The 18000-nt window shown below is 43.6% G+C and overlaps 1 protein-coding gene across 1 annotated transcript in view; it reads right to left on the bottom strand.

The window, feature by feature from the left end:
- The window catches only part of unc13a (unc-13 homolog A (C. elegans)), a gene marked incomplete at both ends in the record, with an annotated part of 83456 nt that overhangs the window by 22472 nt on the left and 42984 nt on the right, over window positions 1-18000 (bottom strand). The window contains 8 exons of the mRNA XM_084186209.1: window positions 6737-6852; window positions 7260-7429; window positions 7852-7993; window positions 8566-8793; window positions 9923-10142; window positions 10279-10353; window positions 13211-13289; window positions 15438-15484. Of these exons, the coding sequence (XP_084042335.1) occupies window positions 6737-6852; window positions 7260-7429; window positions 7852-7993; window positions 8566-8793; window positions 9923-10142; window positions 10279-10353; window positions 13211-13289; window positions 15438-15484 (1077 nt within the window). The remainder of the gene's footprint in view (window positions 1-6736; window positions 6853-7259; window positions 7430-7851; window positions 7994-8565; window positions 8794-9922; window positions 10143-10278; window positions 10354-13210; window positions 13290-15437; window positions 15485-18000) is intronic.

Here is an 18000-nt window from a genome sequence, read left to right as displayed (position 1 = left end):
GACTTGGAGAAGATCTGCAAAGAGGAGTGGGACAAAATCTCTCGTGAGATGTGTGCAAACCTGGTGGCCAACTACAAGAAACGTTTGACCTCTGTGATTGCCAACGAGGGTTTTGCCACCAAGTACTAAGTCATGTTTTGCAGAGGGGTCAAATACTTATTTCCCTCATTAAAATGCAAATCAATTTCAAAAAATTTTGACATGCGTTTTTCTGGATTTTTTTGTTGTTATTCTGTCTCTCACTGTTCAAATAAACCTACCATTAAAATCATAGACTGATCATGTCTTTGTCAGTGGGCAAACTTACAAAATCAGCAGAGGATCAAATACTTTTTTCCCTCACTGTATATACATTCAACTCATTTCATCAACAAAAAATTGTTTCCCCTCCTCCACAAAACAAAACGCTCCTTTGTAAGCCCACTTCTCCTCAAACAATGGGAGATATTTTACAGCCAAGAAGAACTCAAAATCCACTTTTATTCTCGCTTTCACTAATACTTTAAAAACACATCTTACATCCTGCCCATATCCCATTTCTATGTTATGTTTCCTACTCAGAAAAATGGACATCTTAGCTTGTCCTAAAATCAAATTTAACAGTTTACATTTTATTTTATTTTGCTTACTATATTGAAACCCCAAAATAAAAACAGTGTTATTGAAAATCTCCCCTACAGCTTTAAACAAAGACTCCAGCATTTCCAAGAGAGGTTTTATCCTCTCACACTCCATAAAACAGTGAAAAATTGTTTCTCTTATATTACAAAAAGGACATCCATCTACAACATCTGAGTTAATAACAGATACAAAAGCATTAACTGAAATGATGCCATGCAAAACCCTCCATTGCATATCCCCAGTACCCTTTTGTAATGGAGGCTTGTATAGTGCTCTCCATGCTGGCTTTACCTCGTCATCAATGCCCAATTTTACCCTCCATGGAGTGTCTTTTCTATTTTTCAATGTATCTTTATTCAACACCTTGACACACCCCCTATATAAATCTTTCCCATTCACCTCATCCAAACCCACCTCTTCCAACCCTCTCAAATCCAGTAATAATGCCTTTCTTTCTGACTGTGATATTGGCTGTAATCCCTAGTCTTGGAAATGAGAGGTTTTCATCTTGTACCTTCTTCTTGTGACTTTTAAGCATACCCCACTCTTCTGCTGACAGAGCCTTCCTGCAGCTTCCCACCAGTTGTCCGACAATCCTTTCCGACATCTCCCCCAAATGTTCAGCCACCCGTCTTCCATACATTAAGGTGGGCAGAGCCATGGCCATTAACTGTTTTAAGGTGATGATTTTGCCCTTCACCAGAATCTTGGAGAAATGTGGAACAGCTGCAGTTGTACAATCCAGTCTTGCCCCGTACACCAGAGGTTCCTCCAACAGCCAATGCACTAACTCCGCTGAAGTGTGTCTGGACACCTTCATTATGCTCCACACCCTAAGAAGGCCTCTGTAAAACTGAGGTACTCCCTCCCTAGAAATCTGGCTACTATCAACCAAAAATAAAGCCTTCTTTAAACCTAATCCTCCAACCTGCTGTAATACAAGACCTGCCACCCATCTCCAAACCACATTTCCGGTCCATAAAGCAACATTTGAATAAACTGAAACCGGAAAGCAGCAGCCCTACTAGCAAGATGTACAAGACCTTGTCCCCCCTCCTCTTTTGACAAATACAAAACACTTTGTGGAACCCAATGATATTTATCCCAAAATAAATCTACAATAATCGCCTGTATCTTAGCCAGAAGGCCAGATGGTGGCTCTAAAACTGACAACCGATGCCACAGTGCAGAGGCAATCACATTGTTAACTATAATAGTGCGCCCCCTATATGACATACGAGATAACAACCAACACCATCTCCTCCCTTCCACCATTTCAACAACCCCAATCCAATTTTTTTCCATTGTCCCCTCATCTCCTAGGTACACTCCAAGATACTTAAAACCTCCCTTACACCATTCCAGCCCCCCTGGCAAAGCCATGATCCCTCCAGACCATTCTCCAATCTCTAAAGCACAACTTTTTTCCCAATTTACCTTTGCAGAGGATAGTCCCCTAAAAACAATTAACCATTAGACTCAAACTATTCACCTCCTCTTGATTTTTCACTAAAATAACTACATCATCAGCATAGGCTGAGAGACGAATAGGATGAATATCCTCTGAAAGGTACTCTCTTAAATGCGACTTCTAATGCTATTTAGTAGTGGCTCTATAGCAATGGCATATAACATTCCCGACAAAGAACATCCCTGCCTAATACCTCTACACACTTTAAAAGGAGCACTCAAGCCACCGTTAACTTTCAATACACTTTAAATGTCCCCATATATCACCCTTATCATAGCAATAAAACCAGAGCTGAAACCAAATGCCTCAAAAGCGTGCCATAAGTATTGATGTTCAACTCGGTCCAATGCCTTTTCCTGATCAATTGAAATTAGACCAGCATCCAACCCAATAGCCCTAGAGACGTCCAAAAAATCTATAATCAGAGAAATGTTATCCCCTATCTGCCTGCCGGGAACACAGTAGGACTGGTCCGTATGATTTGCCCCATCACCTCCCCCATCAGTGCACAATAAAGCCACCGGCCTCCAGTTCTTCACCTCCCTTGGGTCACCCTTTTTGGGCAGTAGGGTGAGGACAGCCCTTCTGCAGCTTATCGGTAGTAACCCTCCGGTCAAACTATCATTAACTACTGTTAGCCAATCCTCTCCCAACATAGCCCAAAAATACTTTAAAAAGTCAACGGGAAGCCCATCAATGCCTGGTGCCCTTCCATTTCCCATGCCTTTTAATGCAGTGTATAGCTCCTGCAAAGACAATGGTTGCTCTAGCTCAACCTGAGCTTCTGCAGCCACCTGTGGGAGCCCATCAAGGAACTGCTGTGTCACTTTTTTATCCTCTTTGTACTCACACTTGTAGAGCTCAGCATAGAACTCTACTGCCCTCTTTCTAATTTCACTAGGGCTGGTGAGCTCCTGTCCAACAGCTGATTTGAGACAATGAATAATTCTTCTTTGTCCATTCTTTTTCTCTAAACCAAAGAAAAATGTGGATGAGGCATCCATTTCAGAGATTCCCTGAAACTTACTTCTCACCAATGCCCCCTGTGTTCTGATACCCAGCAGGTCTGCCAATGCAGTTTTTTTCCTCTTGAGGGCCTGAGTACGGCCTCGATCTCCTGTGGTCTCAACCAACGTCAGGAGTTCCACTATTTCAGACTCTAGGGATTTCATTGATCTGGTGATGTCTTTGGTGACATTCCTCGTGTATGAATTACAGAATTGTTGAATCTGGATTTTCCCTATATCCCACCACTGCTGAAGGGATACAAAACTGGCCTTTTGAGACCTCCACCTCTCACAGAAAAAACTAAAATATTTCCTGAAGTGAGCATCACTCAATAAAGTTATATTAAAATGCCAGTATGCGCTTTTGGGTTTTACTGCGTTAATGAACACCACCTGTTATTAAACAATGATCAGAAAATCCCACTGTGGTTATCACACTTGATTTACAGACCTGAGATTGATGCTCAAAACAATAAAACCATTCTAACCTGGCCATAGAGATGGTGTTCTTTTTAAGTCATTTAGCAGACGCTCTTATCCAGAGCGACTAGGGTTCAGTGCCTTGCTCAAGGGCACATCGACAGATTTTTCACCTAGTCGGCTCGGGGATTAGAACCAGCGACCTTTCGGTTACTGGCACAACGTTCTTAACCACTAAGCTACCTGCCGACTACTGACTACTGTGTTCTCTCTCACATGGGCCCAGGTGTACTGTCTCGTGCCTCCATGTTGACTTCGCCAAATATGTGTTACAATGAGGCGTTTAAAAAAAGTCCTTGAGGCTATATGAGGTTCTTTGTGATTTCTATCTAAATCACTGACTGTGCAGTTAAAATCCCCAGCAATAAATAAATAATCTTCAGTATTACATTTCTCAATGGTATTTGATAATGTCTCTAAAAAACATACCCTCTCAACTGCCACCACTGGGGCATTTACATTTATCAGACACATAATGTTTTCATACCTTGCTCTAACTTTTAATAACCTCCCCTCAACTACCTCTTCAACCTCATATGACAAAGGCAAAAACCCTTTTGAGAACAAGATGGCCACACCCCCACTTTGAGTTTTTATGACTAAACACCACTGTCCCCCCCCCCCACCACTCCTGTTGCTACATAACTTCATTTCCCAAATTACTATGCGTTTCTTGTAAAAAAACGTATGTCACTTCCCTTTCCCCTAATTAACTCATACACTATGGCTATTAATTTTTACGTCTCTCGCCCCATTTACGTTTAAAGAAGTCATCTTAAAACTGCTCATGGATGGGAAAAAAATACAGAGGAAGACACAGAAACCACATCTCTTTACAGAGTTAAGGCTGCGACTGAACTCTTTCATTTTCTTTAGAATTTACATCACTTATCACTCTCGTGACCACTTTCTTGAGTCTAGCAATTTCAGGGCTTGTCAACCCTCCCCCTGTTATTTTTGACATCAGAAACCCTGCTGATTCAATAAACAATTCACTTTCAGGAAAAACATCTGTTACATTATAATCCTGCATATATTTCTTCCCTTTTGTCAATGTAGTGTATTGACAATATGATGGTGTTAAATGTTTTTAAATGGAACTGAAAGAATGTTGATTTTTGGTATCAAGAGGGAAGGTTTTAGCGTGACGCCACATATGACAGACAGGAAGTGGGTTGTAAGATACGGGGATTGGACAGTAGAGGGAGCCATTCAACTCTTGGAAGGCTATATAAAGGGGGGAAGAACGGCGGAGAGGCAGAACGCAGTAAGATTTATTTGGGACTGGTTCTCCGGACACCGCGGGTCTGTACTTATGCTGTAACCTCGTGGTCTTAATAAAAGTCTCTAAAACACGATACAGCCTAAGGGGATTCTTTGATCGACAGCAATACCCACCAGCATTCGACGCGATACCACATCAACTTCAGAAATTGACGTACCTTCTCAATCCCATACCTCTCTTCCACCCCATTTATCTCGCTATTTTGTTGTGACGCGTCAGATGACTCACTCTCGCCATCCTCCCCAGAAGAAAACTCCACCATCTCTACAACCTGTTTATCCTCAATTGATTTATCAATCTCTACCCTCCTCTTAGAATTAGACCCTTCATCACCCCTTAAATTCTTCCTCTTACTCCTCGGTACTTTAAAAACAGCTGCTTCCTTTTCCATTATTTCAATCTCCTCTTGACCTCCAATTTCATTTTCCAGCACCACCTCACCGACCGCAGTCGCAATCTCACCGACTGTTTCCCCTCCCTCTTTGTTCTGATCTACCACAATTGCCTCCGTAGCCACACTGCTTTCCTTTCCTACTTTTCCAACCACATCTGCCCACCTTCTCCCTTAGAATGTTCATCCCTTCGCGGTGGTACATTAGCTGCACCAGCACTAGAGCTGCTACCGGGCTCTGCGCGCTCGTTCTCGGGACAATAACGCACCAAATGCCCCTCTCTTCCACAGCCAAAGAATTTCATTGATTCAGTAGAAGCGTAGAAGACATAATCAAATCCATCAATCTTAAAACTGAATGCTACATTCAGTTCGTCAGTGTCCTTCTTTAAAATAATATACAGTTGTCTCCTATGAGACACGACATGTTTCAGCAAAGGAGATTTGCATCCAAAAAGAACCTTCTTTATTGTAGATACACGTTGACCATGACGAGATAACTCTCGCTCCAATACTTCATCTCTAACAAATGGTGGTACGTTAGAAAGTATAACTTTCTTCGCCGGATTCATAAGAGGAAATACCGACGTCTGTGTCTCCCACAACACCACTCTCAACTATCGTATTCACCTTTTAAATGGAATCTAAGAATATCACTACAGCGCTATTCATACTTGAGGCTGATTTTATGCTATCATACCCAATGATAGCACCCACTGACTCACTCCCAGCATGCACTCCAACGAGAGAGAGAGGTTATTCAATCTAGACTATGATGTTAATGAGTTGAAGTTGGATTAACTGTCAGGAATTGTGAAAAACTGAGTTTAAATGTATTTGGCTAAGGTGTATGTAAACTTCCGACTTCAACTGTATTTACAGTGCAATTGAATAGTAGCTCTTGTTAGGTTCAGCTGTTTGCAAACTATGTCCTGATATTAGACCAAGTAATGCCTTGATATAGGGCAATGAGCATTTAGCATCAACATGGTAGACAGTTCCATATTTGAAGAAGGTCAGAGGGAGAGATATTATCTGTGGTATTTTATATCTGATGTGGTTTTTATCTTGATAGAGCAATGCAGGCGGTGACACCTCTATTTCATCTGAAAGGCCACTTCAATGAAAGACTGCTGCATCAGTCAGCTAAATGAACCAAGATGACTGGGCTATTAACATCACTTGGCACCTGAAGGCAGGAGCATAAACAGGCTCGTGTACACGATCACACGCACGCACACACACAGACACACACACACACAGACACATACTGTATGCAGGCAGGCACCCATGCTATCACAGGCTCTCTCTCTCTCTCTCTCTCTCTCTCTCTCTCTCTCTCTCTCTCTCTCTCTCTCTCTCTCTCTCTCTCTCTCTCTCTCTCTCTCTCTCTCTCTCTCTCTCTCTCTCTCTCTCTCTCTCTCTCTCGCTCTCTCTCTCTCTCTCTCTCTCTCTCACACACACACACACACACAGCTTACCTCGTGCAGACAGGTGTATTGGACATGATACGGAGCGACTGTTTCCTCTCCTTTGATCTCTACATTGATGTGCATCCTGATGGCACCAGACACGGCTGACTTGTCTGTACGCTTGTCTGCAGAGAGGGACCAGACACAAGAGTCTCAGTCAACACATACCACAGTCAACCTAACAACAACTATCTTTGACAGTGAAGCTCAGTTGGTAGAGCATGGCGCTTGCAACGCCAGGGTTGTGGGTTCGATTCCCACGGGGGGCCAGTATGAAAAATGTATGCACTCACTAACTGTAAGTCGCTCTGGATAAGAGCGTCTGCTAAATGACTAAAATGTAATAAAGACCTCAACCATTATGATAATGATCTTATATAAAATATTTTTTTAAAGGATAGTTCACCCAAATTAACCTCATCGTATGGATACCTAGAAAGTGATTATATGGACCTGGAGTGTCAGAGGCTCAATGATTGGGTTTATTAGCTTAACAAGTGGTTATTTCCTCCTGTACTGTGACTGTACTGACCCAGGTTGTACCAGACGTCCATCTCTCCGCTAAGTGTGCGGACCTCGATGATGGTCTGACCCAGGAAGTCATCTGACTCCTTTTTGAACTTCTGCTTCACCCGAGACTTGATGTCATCATCCTCATCCCACACCCGCACCTTGATCCGGTCCGAGGAGTTGTGGCACTCACTACAGAGAGAGAGAGAGAGAGTGAGAGAGAGAGAGAGTGAGAGAGAGAGAGAGAGAGAGAGAGGGAGAGAGAGAGAGAGAGAGAGAGAGCGAGAGAGACCAATCTCATCCATTTGAGGGACCCACCAATCTCATACATTCATATGGGTTTACAGTTAGACACATGCATTAATTGTGACCCATTCATAACCTGTAAATAAACAACCTTCAATGTTATTCCAGTCCCGTACCGGTGGCAGATAGCCTAGCGGTTAAGAGCGTTGGGCCAGTAACCGAAAAGTTGGTGGTTTGAATCCTCAAGCTGACTAGGTTAAAAATCTGTCTATGTGCCCTTGTGCAAGGCACAACCCTAATTGCTCCTGTAAGTCGCTCTGGATAACAGTGTCTGCTAAATAAAAAAAGTAATTTTTCTCTCTACTCACAAGTTGAAGTTCTCCTCCCAGACAGGGTTGAGGTTTCCGTAGATGGTCTTGGTCCTCTTCTTGGTCTTGCCCACCTGGACCGTGACGTAGGGGTCACTGGAGCCTGTCTTATCCTTCGCCTGGAGGCCCTGGGCACACAGCACTGTGGGGAGGGGACAGGGGGCAGCATCAGGTGGTCAGTCTGGCTGGAGCGTAGCTTGGTCAACCAGACTGACTACTGCACTCAACATAGTTTCACTAGTGAGCGCAGCGGTCAGTCTAGTTTAGAGGCTAATAGTAGTAGTAGTAGTAGTAGTAGTAGTAGTAGTAATAGTAGTAGTAGTAGTAGTAGTAGTAGTGGTAGTTTATTACGTTTTTACCAGTAAGCCGTACTTCATGTCAGACAGTGACTCAATGGTCTACAACACATTATGACCTTAACAACAAATAGAGCTGGAACACAAACAAGCAAGAGGAGACAGAGGGTGGATGATGTGTGTTGTGATGGAGTCAGACTCAAATGGAATCTGCCAGAGCTTTACAAATGGATGGTTCTGGACTCATACTATTCACAAAGCGTCTCAGAATAGGAGTGCTGATCTAGGATCAGTTTTCCCTTTTAGATCATAATGAATAAGGTACGTTTTCTGATTCTGATTCTGATATGGACAGCGAGGAACTGATCCTAGATCAGCACTCCAACTCTGAAGCCCTGGTATCTTCTCTCTCTCTCACCTGTGATGCTGATCTTGGCCGACCACTTGGAGGTGCCATCCAGTACGCTCTGTTTGATCTGCTTCATGTAGGTGACATGAGTGGCTTTGACCATGGCAAACACCTCCTGGATCAGCTCAAAGATCTCCGGCTTGTTCCTCTCTCGGATCTTCATCCTGTCCTTTAGAACCATGATGATGTTCTGGGTTCTATCCTCCGCCCCATGCTTAGAACTCTTTTCCGCTGCCCCTGGGGTAGACAAGAGAGATGAGGGTCAGATTTTATTTATTATTTCATTGAGTAACATGACAAATAAGGTCTTATGTTGTATTATGCTACAGCAGGAATGGGAAACTGGCGGCATGCGGCCCGCGGCCCCCCTTTTGTAGGCCCGCGAATCAATTTCCCCCCAAGAAACAACAAAAAATGAGTAGAATTGCATGAAATGTCTTACAAAATTGTAAAGTCTTCTCTCTGCCCATGGCAAAATGTGTAGAATTGCAGCAAACGTGCTTTAAAACTGCAACATTTTCTTTACGCCCCGTGGCAAAATGTGTAGAATTGCAAGAAATTAAATAAAACAAGTTTTTCTTGTAACTGTCAAGAGGAGGGCCACTAAAATGTTTTGCTTGCAAGGTGCCCATTCCTGTGCTACAGTATATGGAGGGCATGAACAGTTTTCTTTGGGATGAAGGGAGTGAACATTGGAGGAATGTATACAAATGGTGCATAACATAAACCATGGCATCTATAAAAACAGATTTTACTATTATTTTATTCATCTCTTTTATTGCTTTCTCGTGTTTTATCTCCTTAATTGTATTGTTTTGCTGTAAAGTATGCTGCAATTTGATATGCACTTCAAATCCATTTTGATTTGATTTGATCTATAAGAGTAAATGTGCCCTATCATGAGAACACTGTGAGACAGAGTATACAGTATGATTTATGGATGAGTGCTCAAGCAGTATCTGCAGACCTGTGAAACTCCCACAAAGAGTTGGAAAGGTGGAGAGGATGTCAAGGAAAGTTCCTTTTCAGAAAAACCCAAAAAGATAGAGAGTGCCTGAGACAGCAGAGTGAGAGAATGGGAGGGAGGAGGACAAGGAGAGTGGGATGAGAGATGTCGGAGAGAGGAGAGAGGAGGGCAGTCTGAAGTATGACAGGCAAAGGGGAATGCCAGACAGCCATTTAACTAACACTCTTATCCAAAGCAGTTTACAGTCTGTAGTATCCCACACGTTTGGTGTTGTTAGTTAGAACCAACCGCTACCCACATTTTTTAAAATGTTCTATGTTTTACCATTATATTATGTTTTAGCACCAACTGAACAAACCTTTACCACTCACTGAGCAATCTCAACATGGCTCTACTTACTTTGCAGGCAGTCAGCGTTGAGTAGGTCCTGGCACTTATCGTGACATTTGACCCCGCACTCGGTGCACCTCATGCCCTGGCGGGCGATGCCCCACAGCAGCCCCTCACACTCGTAGCAGTAGGTGGGCGTCGTGGCTGTCCACACCTCAAAGTTATGGGGCGTGGTGCAGGAGATGGGATAAATCAGAGCCTGTAGCGTTTTCTTGTACACATGGCTCTTCTACAAGAGAGGGAAACGTAGAGGAGATATATACAGAGTCAAATAATTAGTGGAATCTATGACTACATGGAGAGAGGGAAAAAGTTCACTATCTGGATATACTGAAAGTAGAGAAAAGAAAGAGCCAGAAACGCACCAGCTCCTCGTTATTGAGAGTGCTGGACGCCATAGCTGTTGTGAACCCTGCCTTCCTGGAGTTCTGAGCCAGGGACTGAGGTAGGACAGGCAGGGGACAGAAAGAAAGGAAGGAATTGAATGAAGAGATAAGATTAATACATAGTAGTTCTGTACATACTGCGATTGAAATACATTCAATAAGCATTTTTAAAACAAAGTGACAACTTTGATTTTGATCAAAGAAAGAAGTCTATTTTTCTTGCTATATAATTGAACATCTTTCAACATAGAGTGGAAATAATTACATCTCAGTACAGCATTTAAGCCAACAGGTCACATTGCAGTCCAGCTGTATTCTCCCTAAGTGTATACAAGAATCAAGGGGTCATGGGTATCTGGAATGAAGTGCTTCTCTACACAAATTGCTATTCCCCTTGAGAGCAAACAAAGCCAGTATGTCTCAACAGCATTCTCTTTTCATATGGAATCAGCCACAGTGTTACTCACCATAGCCTGTAGCAGTACAGGTGGAGGAAGCAGGAAGCAGGAAGAGAAACAAGTGTTTAAAGGACCATATAAATCAATCAATCAATCACATTTATTTATAAAGCCCTTTTTACATCAGCAGATGTCACAAAGTGCTATACAGAAACCGAGCCTAAAACCCCAAACAGCAAGCAATGCAGATGTAGAAGCACGGTGGCTAGGAAAAACTCCCTAGAAAGGCAGAAACCTAGGAAGAAACCTAGAGAGGAACCAGGCTCCATATGTCAAACAGCTCTAGCCACAGTCATAAACATGGTGACAATGGCATAGGGGTGATTTCAAGACAGATACAGAGTGATCGATCGTGATAGATGTGCCAAGGGACAGAAAGATCACTATATCAGGGGAAAGGAGGGAGGACATTTCCATTCATTTAGATGAAGACCTATTAATCACGTGGCATGTAAACAACCTTGTACATAGGTACACTCTTAGAAAATAATTGTGCTATCATAACCTAAAAGAGTTATTCAGCTGTAGGAGAACCCTTTGAAGAACCCTTTTAGGTTCCAGATAAAACCCTTTTGGTTCTAGGCAGAACCCTTTTGTAGAACCTACATGAAACCCAAAAGGGTTCTACCTGGAACCAAAAAGGTTTCTCTTATGGGGACAATCGAATAATCCTTTTGGAGTGGAGGACAAAGGCCCTTAGGAACAGAGTGGAAAACTGTATTTCCTTAACAATGAGATGCGATGTTGAAGGATAGACTCTATTTAAAACCCAGTGAGTTACAGGTATAGGATTTCTAACGAAAATATCTGTTCGAAATGTAGATCTAATAGGCTACTTTGAAGTAAGGTAAGACATGCCTCATAATATATATTAAAACGTTCAGGTTTCAAACAATTAAGTATATGTTTTCAAAATGCATACCGCCTCCAGCTCATTGCAAAGTGGTGTGTGGCTCGCTGATGAAGCCTTCCTACCCTTGCTGTTTGATGAAGTGTTCATAACTACTGGGAACTCATAAATCTCTGACTTCCGCCTTCAGTGTGTTCAGGACAACTGGGAACTTTGGAAAAAAACAAGCTCCGACTGTGAAAATTTGTTTTGAACGGTCGTCCACTCAGAATTCAAACTCAGGAACTCAGGCCTCTTTCTAGAGATCCGACTTTCCGACCTGAAGATCACTGACATCATGATTTTACCTCGTATTTTTCAGAGTTCCCAGTTGTCATGAAAGCGTCACAGGCAGCAGCTCTTGCGCTTTCTGACAGAATTTCCACTCAAAGGCTCTGTATCTGTATGCTGTATGCGTGTGATAAATAAGATATAGTACCAGTCAAAAGTTTGGACACACCTACTCATTCAAGGGTTTTTCTTTATTTTTACTATTTTCTATATTGTAGAATAATAGTGAAGACATCAAAACGATGAAAAAATAATATGGAATCATGTAGTAACCAAAAAAGTGACTACCTCATGAAGCTGGTTGAGAGAATGCCAAGAGTGTGCAAATCATTCATGAAGGCAAAGTGTGGCTATTTGAAGAATCTCAAATATAAAATATATTTTGATTTGTTTAACACTTTTTTGGTTACTATATGATTTCATACGTGTTATTTCATAGATTTGATGTCTTCACTATTATTCTACAATGTAGAAAATAGTAAAAATAAAGAAAAACCCTTGAATGAGTAGGTGTGTCCAAACTTTTGACTGGTAATGTATCTGCATCTCCGTGTGTGTGTTCATGCTCGCGCGAGTGTGTGGGTTGTACAGTCTGACAGTAAACTGGATTCATAGAGACAAAGTGCTGAGCTATTTAGTCCTGTATGTTAATTCTTGCTCTGGAATTATTACTGTCTCCATCTGGAGCCCAATAATGTCACTATCCCTCTGTATACTACTCCAATGAAAATAATCTACTCTATTCAATCTTTATTGGGACAGACAAGAAGGCTATGAGTGTTCACGTACAGTACAGTAGGATGTAGCTATCCAGGATTATTTCTCCACTCTCCTCTACACAGCATTCCATTGGTCAACATGGCACACATCCAGGGTGAGCAGCGTCAGAGAGCAGAGAACAAAGGACAGAGTGACATGCTCTGGGAGGTGGGGGAGGGCTAGGGTCTGACAGCCTCTCCAAGGCAGGTCTCAGTGGCCATCAGAAGAGACCATTGACCCTGGTGCTGGGGCTGAGCTCCTCAGGCAGAGACAGCAGGACAGGGTAGAGAGAGAGAGAGCCACAGAGAGAGAGAGAGAGAGAGAGAGAGAGAGAGAGAGAGAGAGAGAGAGAGAGAGAGAGAGAGAGAGAGAGAGAGAGAGAGAGAGAGAGAGAGAGAGAGAGAGAGAGAGAGAGAGAGAGAGAGAGAGAGAGAGAGAGAGAGAGAGAGAGAGAGAGAGAGAGAGAGAATATAGAGTAAAATATATTTAGTATATGGTCAGAACTTACACTGACCAGGTCCCTGACCAGAGGCATGGCTTTCCTCTTGCGGAGGTCCGGCATGCTGTCGATGCTATACAGCGCACCACCCACCCTGCATGGGGAGAAACCACACAAACACAGCGCCCTTGTTATCACAACATCCTCATCACCACAACATCCACATCACGACAACATCCTCATCACTACAACATCCACATCACCACAACATCCTCATCACCACAACATCCACATCACCACAACATCCTCATCACCACAACATCCACATCACCACAACATCCTCATCACCACAACATCCTCATCACCACAACATCCTCATCACCACAACATCCACATCACCACAACATCCTCATCACCACAACATCCACATCACCACAACATCCACATCACCACAACATCCACATCACCACAACATCCTCATCACCACAACATCCACATCACCACAACATCCTCATCACCACAACATCCACATCACCACAACATCCACATCACCACAACATCCTCATCACCACAACATCCTCATCACCACAACATCCTCATCACCACAACATCCACATCACCACAACATCCTCATCACCACAACATCCTCATCACCACAACATCCACATCACCACAACATCCTCATCACCACAACATCCACATCACCACAACATCCACATCCACCACCACCACTGACAGATGACAATGACCATAGGCAACACAACCAAATCTGGGACCAACTTCACTCCAACTATTTGCTCAAAATGTCATACAGTTTTGTATTATTTCATGTTGTGAAGCTTTATAGCTCATCACTAAGCTAATGACCCTGGGACTAAACACCTCTCTCTGCAACTGGATCCTGGACTTCCTGACGGGCCGCCCCTAGGTGGTAAGGGTAGGCAACAACACATCTGACACGCTGACCCTCAACACGGGGGCCCCTTAGGGGTGCGTGCTTAGTCCCCTCCTGTACTCCCTGTTCACCCATGACTGCGTGGCCAAGCATGACTCCAACACCATCATTAAGTTTGCTGACAACACAACGGTGGTAGGCCTGATCACCGACAACGATGAGACAGCCTATAGGGAGGAGGTCAGAGACCTGGCAGTGTGGTCCCAGGACAACAATCTCTCCCTCAACGTGATCAAGACAAAGGAGATTATCGTGGACTACAGGAAAAGGAGGACCGAGCACGCCCCCATTCTCATCGATGGGGCTGTAGTGTAACAGGTTGAGAGCTTCAAGTTCCTTGGTGTCCACATCACCAACAAACTATCATGGTCCAAACACACCAAGACAGTCGTGAAGAGACTGAAAAGATTTGGCATGGGTCCTCAGATCTTCTAAAAGTTATACAGCTGCACTATCGAGAGCATCCTGACTGGTTGCATCACCGCCTTCTATGGCAACTGCTCGGCCTCCGATCGCAAGGCGCTACAGAGGGTAGTGCGTACGGCCCAGTACATCACTGGGGCCAAGCATCCTGCTATGCAGGACCTCTATACCAGGCGGTGTCAAAGGAAGGCCCTAGAAATTGTCAAAGACTCCAGCCACCCTAGTCATAGACTGTTCTCTCTGCTACCGCACGGCAAGCAGTACCGGAGCGCCAAGTCTAGGTCCAAAAGGCTCCTGAACAGCTTCTACTCCCAAGCCATAAGACTGCTGAACAGTTAATCAAATGGCTACTCTGACTATTTGCATTGACCCCCCATTTTTTTACGCTGCTGCTACTCGCTGTTTATTATCTATGCATAGTCACTTTACCCCTACCTACCGGTACATCTTACCTCAATTACCTCGACTAATCTGTACCCCCGCACATTGACTCGGTACCGGTACCCCCTGTATATAGCCTCGTTATTGTTATTTTATTGTGTTACTTTCTTTTTACTTTAGTTTATTTAGTAAATATTTTCTTAACTCTTTTTTTTTTTAACTGCATTGTTGGTTAAGTACTTGTAAGTAAGCATCTCACAGTAAGGTCTACACCTGTTGTATTCGGCGCATATGACAAATTCAATTGGATTTGATTTGATTTGATTCTTATTGGTTTATTGGTTTCTTCAGATACCCATTAGCTTTTGCAGAAGCAGCAGCTATTCTTCCTGGGATCCACAAAAAACACAAAACATGACAAGTAACAAAACACTGATACAGTCACGCAAATGTAGAAAACAACGATAAACACAATACAACTAACACAACGATTATTATACTACTATTATCATGTATGTGGGTGTGATAGTGATAGACACTTACCCTGCTGATAGCAACAAGGAGCAAATCCCAACGGACTCCCCCCGAGCCTGTGGAGAGATGGGTGAGACAGGGGGAGGAGTGATTGGAACATAGTACCCCTGGAAATGGTTTTATTAGCTCTACAATATCAAACCCATAGCTGTCTGTCTGTAGCTGTCTGTCTATAGCTGTCTGTCTCTAGCTGTCTGTCTGTAGCTGTCTGTCTATAGCTGTCTGTCTATAGCTGTCTGTCTCTAGCTGTCTGTCTGTAGCTGTCTGTCTATAGCTGTCTGTCTCTAGCTGTCTGTCTGTAGCTGTCTGTCTCTAGCTGTCTGTCTCTAGCTGTCTGTCTGTACCTGTCTGTCTATAGCTGTCTGTCTCTAGCTGTCTGTCTGTACCTGTCTGTCTGTAAATGTCTGTCTCTAGCTGTCTGTCTCTAGCTGTCTGTTTATAGCTGTCTGTCTCTAGCTGTTTGTATGTAGCTGTCTGTCTGTACCTGTCTGTCTCTAGCTGTCTGTCTATAGCTGTCTGTATGTAGCTGTCTGTCTCTAGCTGTCTGTCTATAGCTGTCTGTCTCTAGCTGTCTGTCTCTAGCTGTCTGTCTGCAGCTGTCTGTATGTAGCTGTCTGTATGTAGCTGTCTGTCTCTAGCTGTCTGTCTGTAGCTGTCATTCTATAGCTGTCTGTCTATAGCTGTCTGTATGTACCTGTCTGTCTGTAGCTGTCTGTATGTAGCTGTCTGTCTGAACCTGTCTGTCTGTACCTGTCTGTCTCTAGCTGTCTGTATGTAGCTGTCTGTCTGTACCTGTCTGGCTGTACCTGTCTGTCTCTAGCTGTCTGTATGTATCTGTCTGTCTGTAGCTGTCTGTCTGTAGCTGTCTGTCTGTCTGTAGCTGTCTGTCTCTAGCTGTCTGTCTCTAGCTGTCTGTCTCTAGCTGTATGTAGCTGTCTGTCTCTAGCTGTCTGTCTGTAACTGTCTGTCTATAGCTGTCTGTCTATAGCTGTATGTATGTAGTTGTCTGTCTCTAGCTGTCTGTCTGTACCTGTCTGTCTCTAGCTGTCTGTATGTAGCTGTCTGTCTCTAGCTGTCTGTCTGTACCTGTCTGTCTCTAGCTGTCTGTATGTAGCTGTCTGTCTCTAGCTGTCTGTCTGTACCTGTCTGTCTCTAGCTGTCTGTCTGTACCTGTCTGTATGTAGCTGTCTGTCTCTAGCTGTCTGTCTGTAGCTGTCTGTCTATAGCTGTCTGTATATAGCTGTCTGTCTCTAGCTGTCTGTCTGTAGCTGTCTATATGTAGCTGTCTGTATGTAGCTGTCTGTATGTAGCTGTCTGTCTATAGCTGTATGTATGTACCTGTCTGTATGTAGCTGTCTGTCTGTACCTGTCTGTCTCTAGCTGTCTGTATGTAGATGTTTGTCTGTAGCTGTCTGTCTCTAGCTGTTTGTATGTAGCTGTCTGTCTGTACCTGTCTGTCTCTAGCTGTCTGTCTATAGCTGTCTGTATGTAGCTGTCTGTCTCTAGCTGTCTGTCTATAGCTGTCTGTCTGTAGCTGTCTGTCTATAGCTGTCTGTCTATAGCTGTATGTCTGTAGCTGTCTGTCTGTAGCTGTCTGTCTGTAGCTGTCTGTCTGTAGCTGTCTGTCTGTAGCTGTCTGTCTATAGCTGTCTGTCTGTAGCTGTCTGTCTCTAGCTGTCTGTATGTAGCTGTCTGTCTGTACCTGTCTGTCTCTAGCTGTCTGTATGTAGCTGTCTGTCTGTAGCTGTCTGTAAGTAGCTGTCTGTATGTAGCTGTATGTCATTAGCTGTCTGTCTGTAGCTGTCTGTCTATAGCTGTCTGTCTGTAGCTGTCTGTCTCTAGCTGTCTGTATGTAGCTGTCTGTCTCTAGCTGTCTGTCTCTAGCTGTCTGTATGTAGCTGTCTGTCTGTAGCTGTCTGTCTCTAGCTGTCTGTCTATAGCTGTCTGTAGCTGTCTGTCTGTAGCTGTCTGTCTATAGCTGTCTGTCTGTAGCTGTCTGTCTCTAGCTGTCTGTCTGTAGCTGTATGTCTGTAGCAGTCTGTAAGTAGCTGTCTGTCTCTAGCTGTCTGTATGTAGCTGTCTGTCTGTACCTGTCTGTCTCTAGCTGTCTGTCTATAGCTGTATGTCTGTGGCTGTCTGTCTGTAGCTGTCTGTTTCTAGCTGTCTGTCTATAGTTGTCTGTCTGTAGCTGTCTGTAAGTAGCTGTCTGTCTATAGCTGTCTCTCTACAGCTGTCTGCTGTCTATAGCTGTCTGCACCTAGCTGTCTGTATGTAGCTGTCTGTATGTAGCTGTTTGTCTCTAGCTGTCTGTCTGTAGCTGTCTGTCTGTAGCTGTCTGTATGTAGCTGGCTGTCTGTAGTTGTCTGTCTATAGCTGTCTGTCTCTAGCTGTCTGTCTATAGCTGTCTGTCTGTAGCTATCTGTCTGTAGCTGTCTGTCTGTAGCTGTCTGTATGTAGCTGTCTGTCTCTAGCTGTCTGTCTCTAGCTGTCTGTATGTAGCTGTCTGTCTGTAGCTGTCTGTCTGTAGCTGTCTGTCTCTAATTGTATGTATATAGCTGTCTGTCTCTAGCTG

This window comes from Coregonus lavaretus (genome assembly GCF_964263955.1).
Source record: "Coregonus lavaretus genome assembly, chromosome: 21".
In the NCBI taxonomy this organism is placed as follows: Eukaryota; Metazoa; Chordata; class Actinopteri; order Salmoniformes; family Salmonidae; genus Coregonus; species Coregonus lavaretus.
This window is presented reverse-complemented; position numbering and strand designations above follow the sequence as displayed.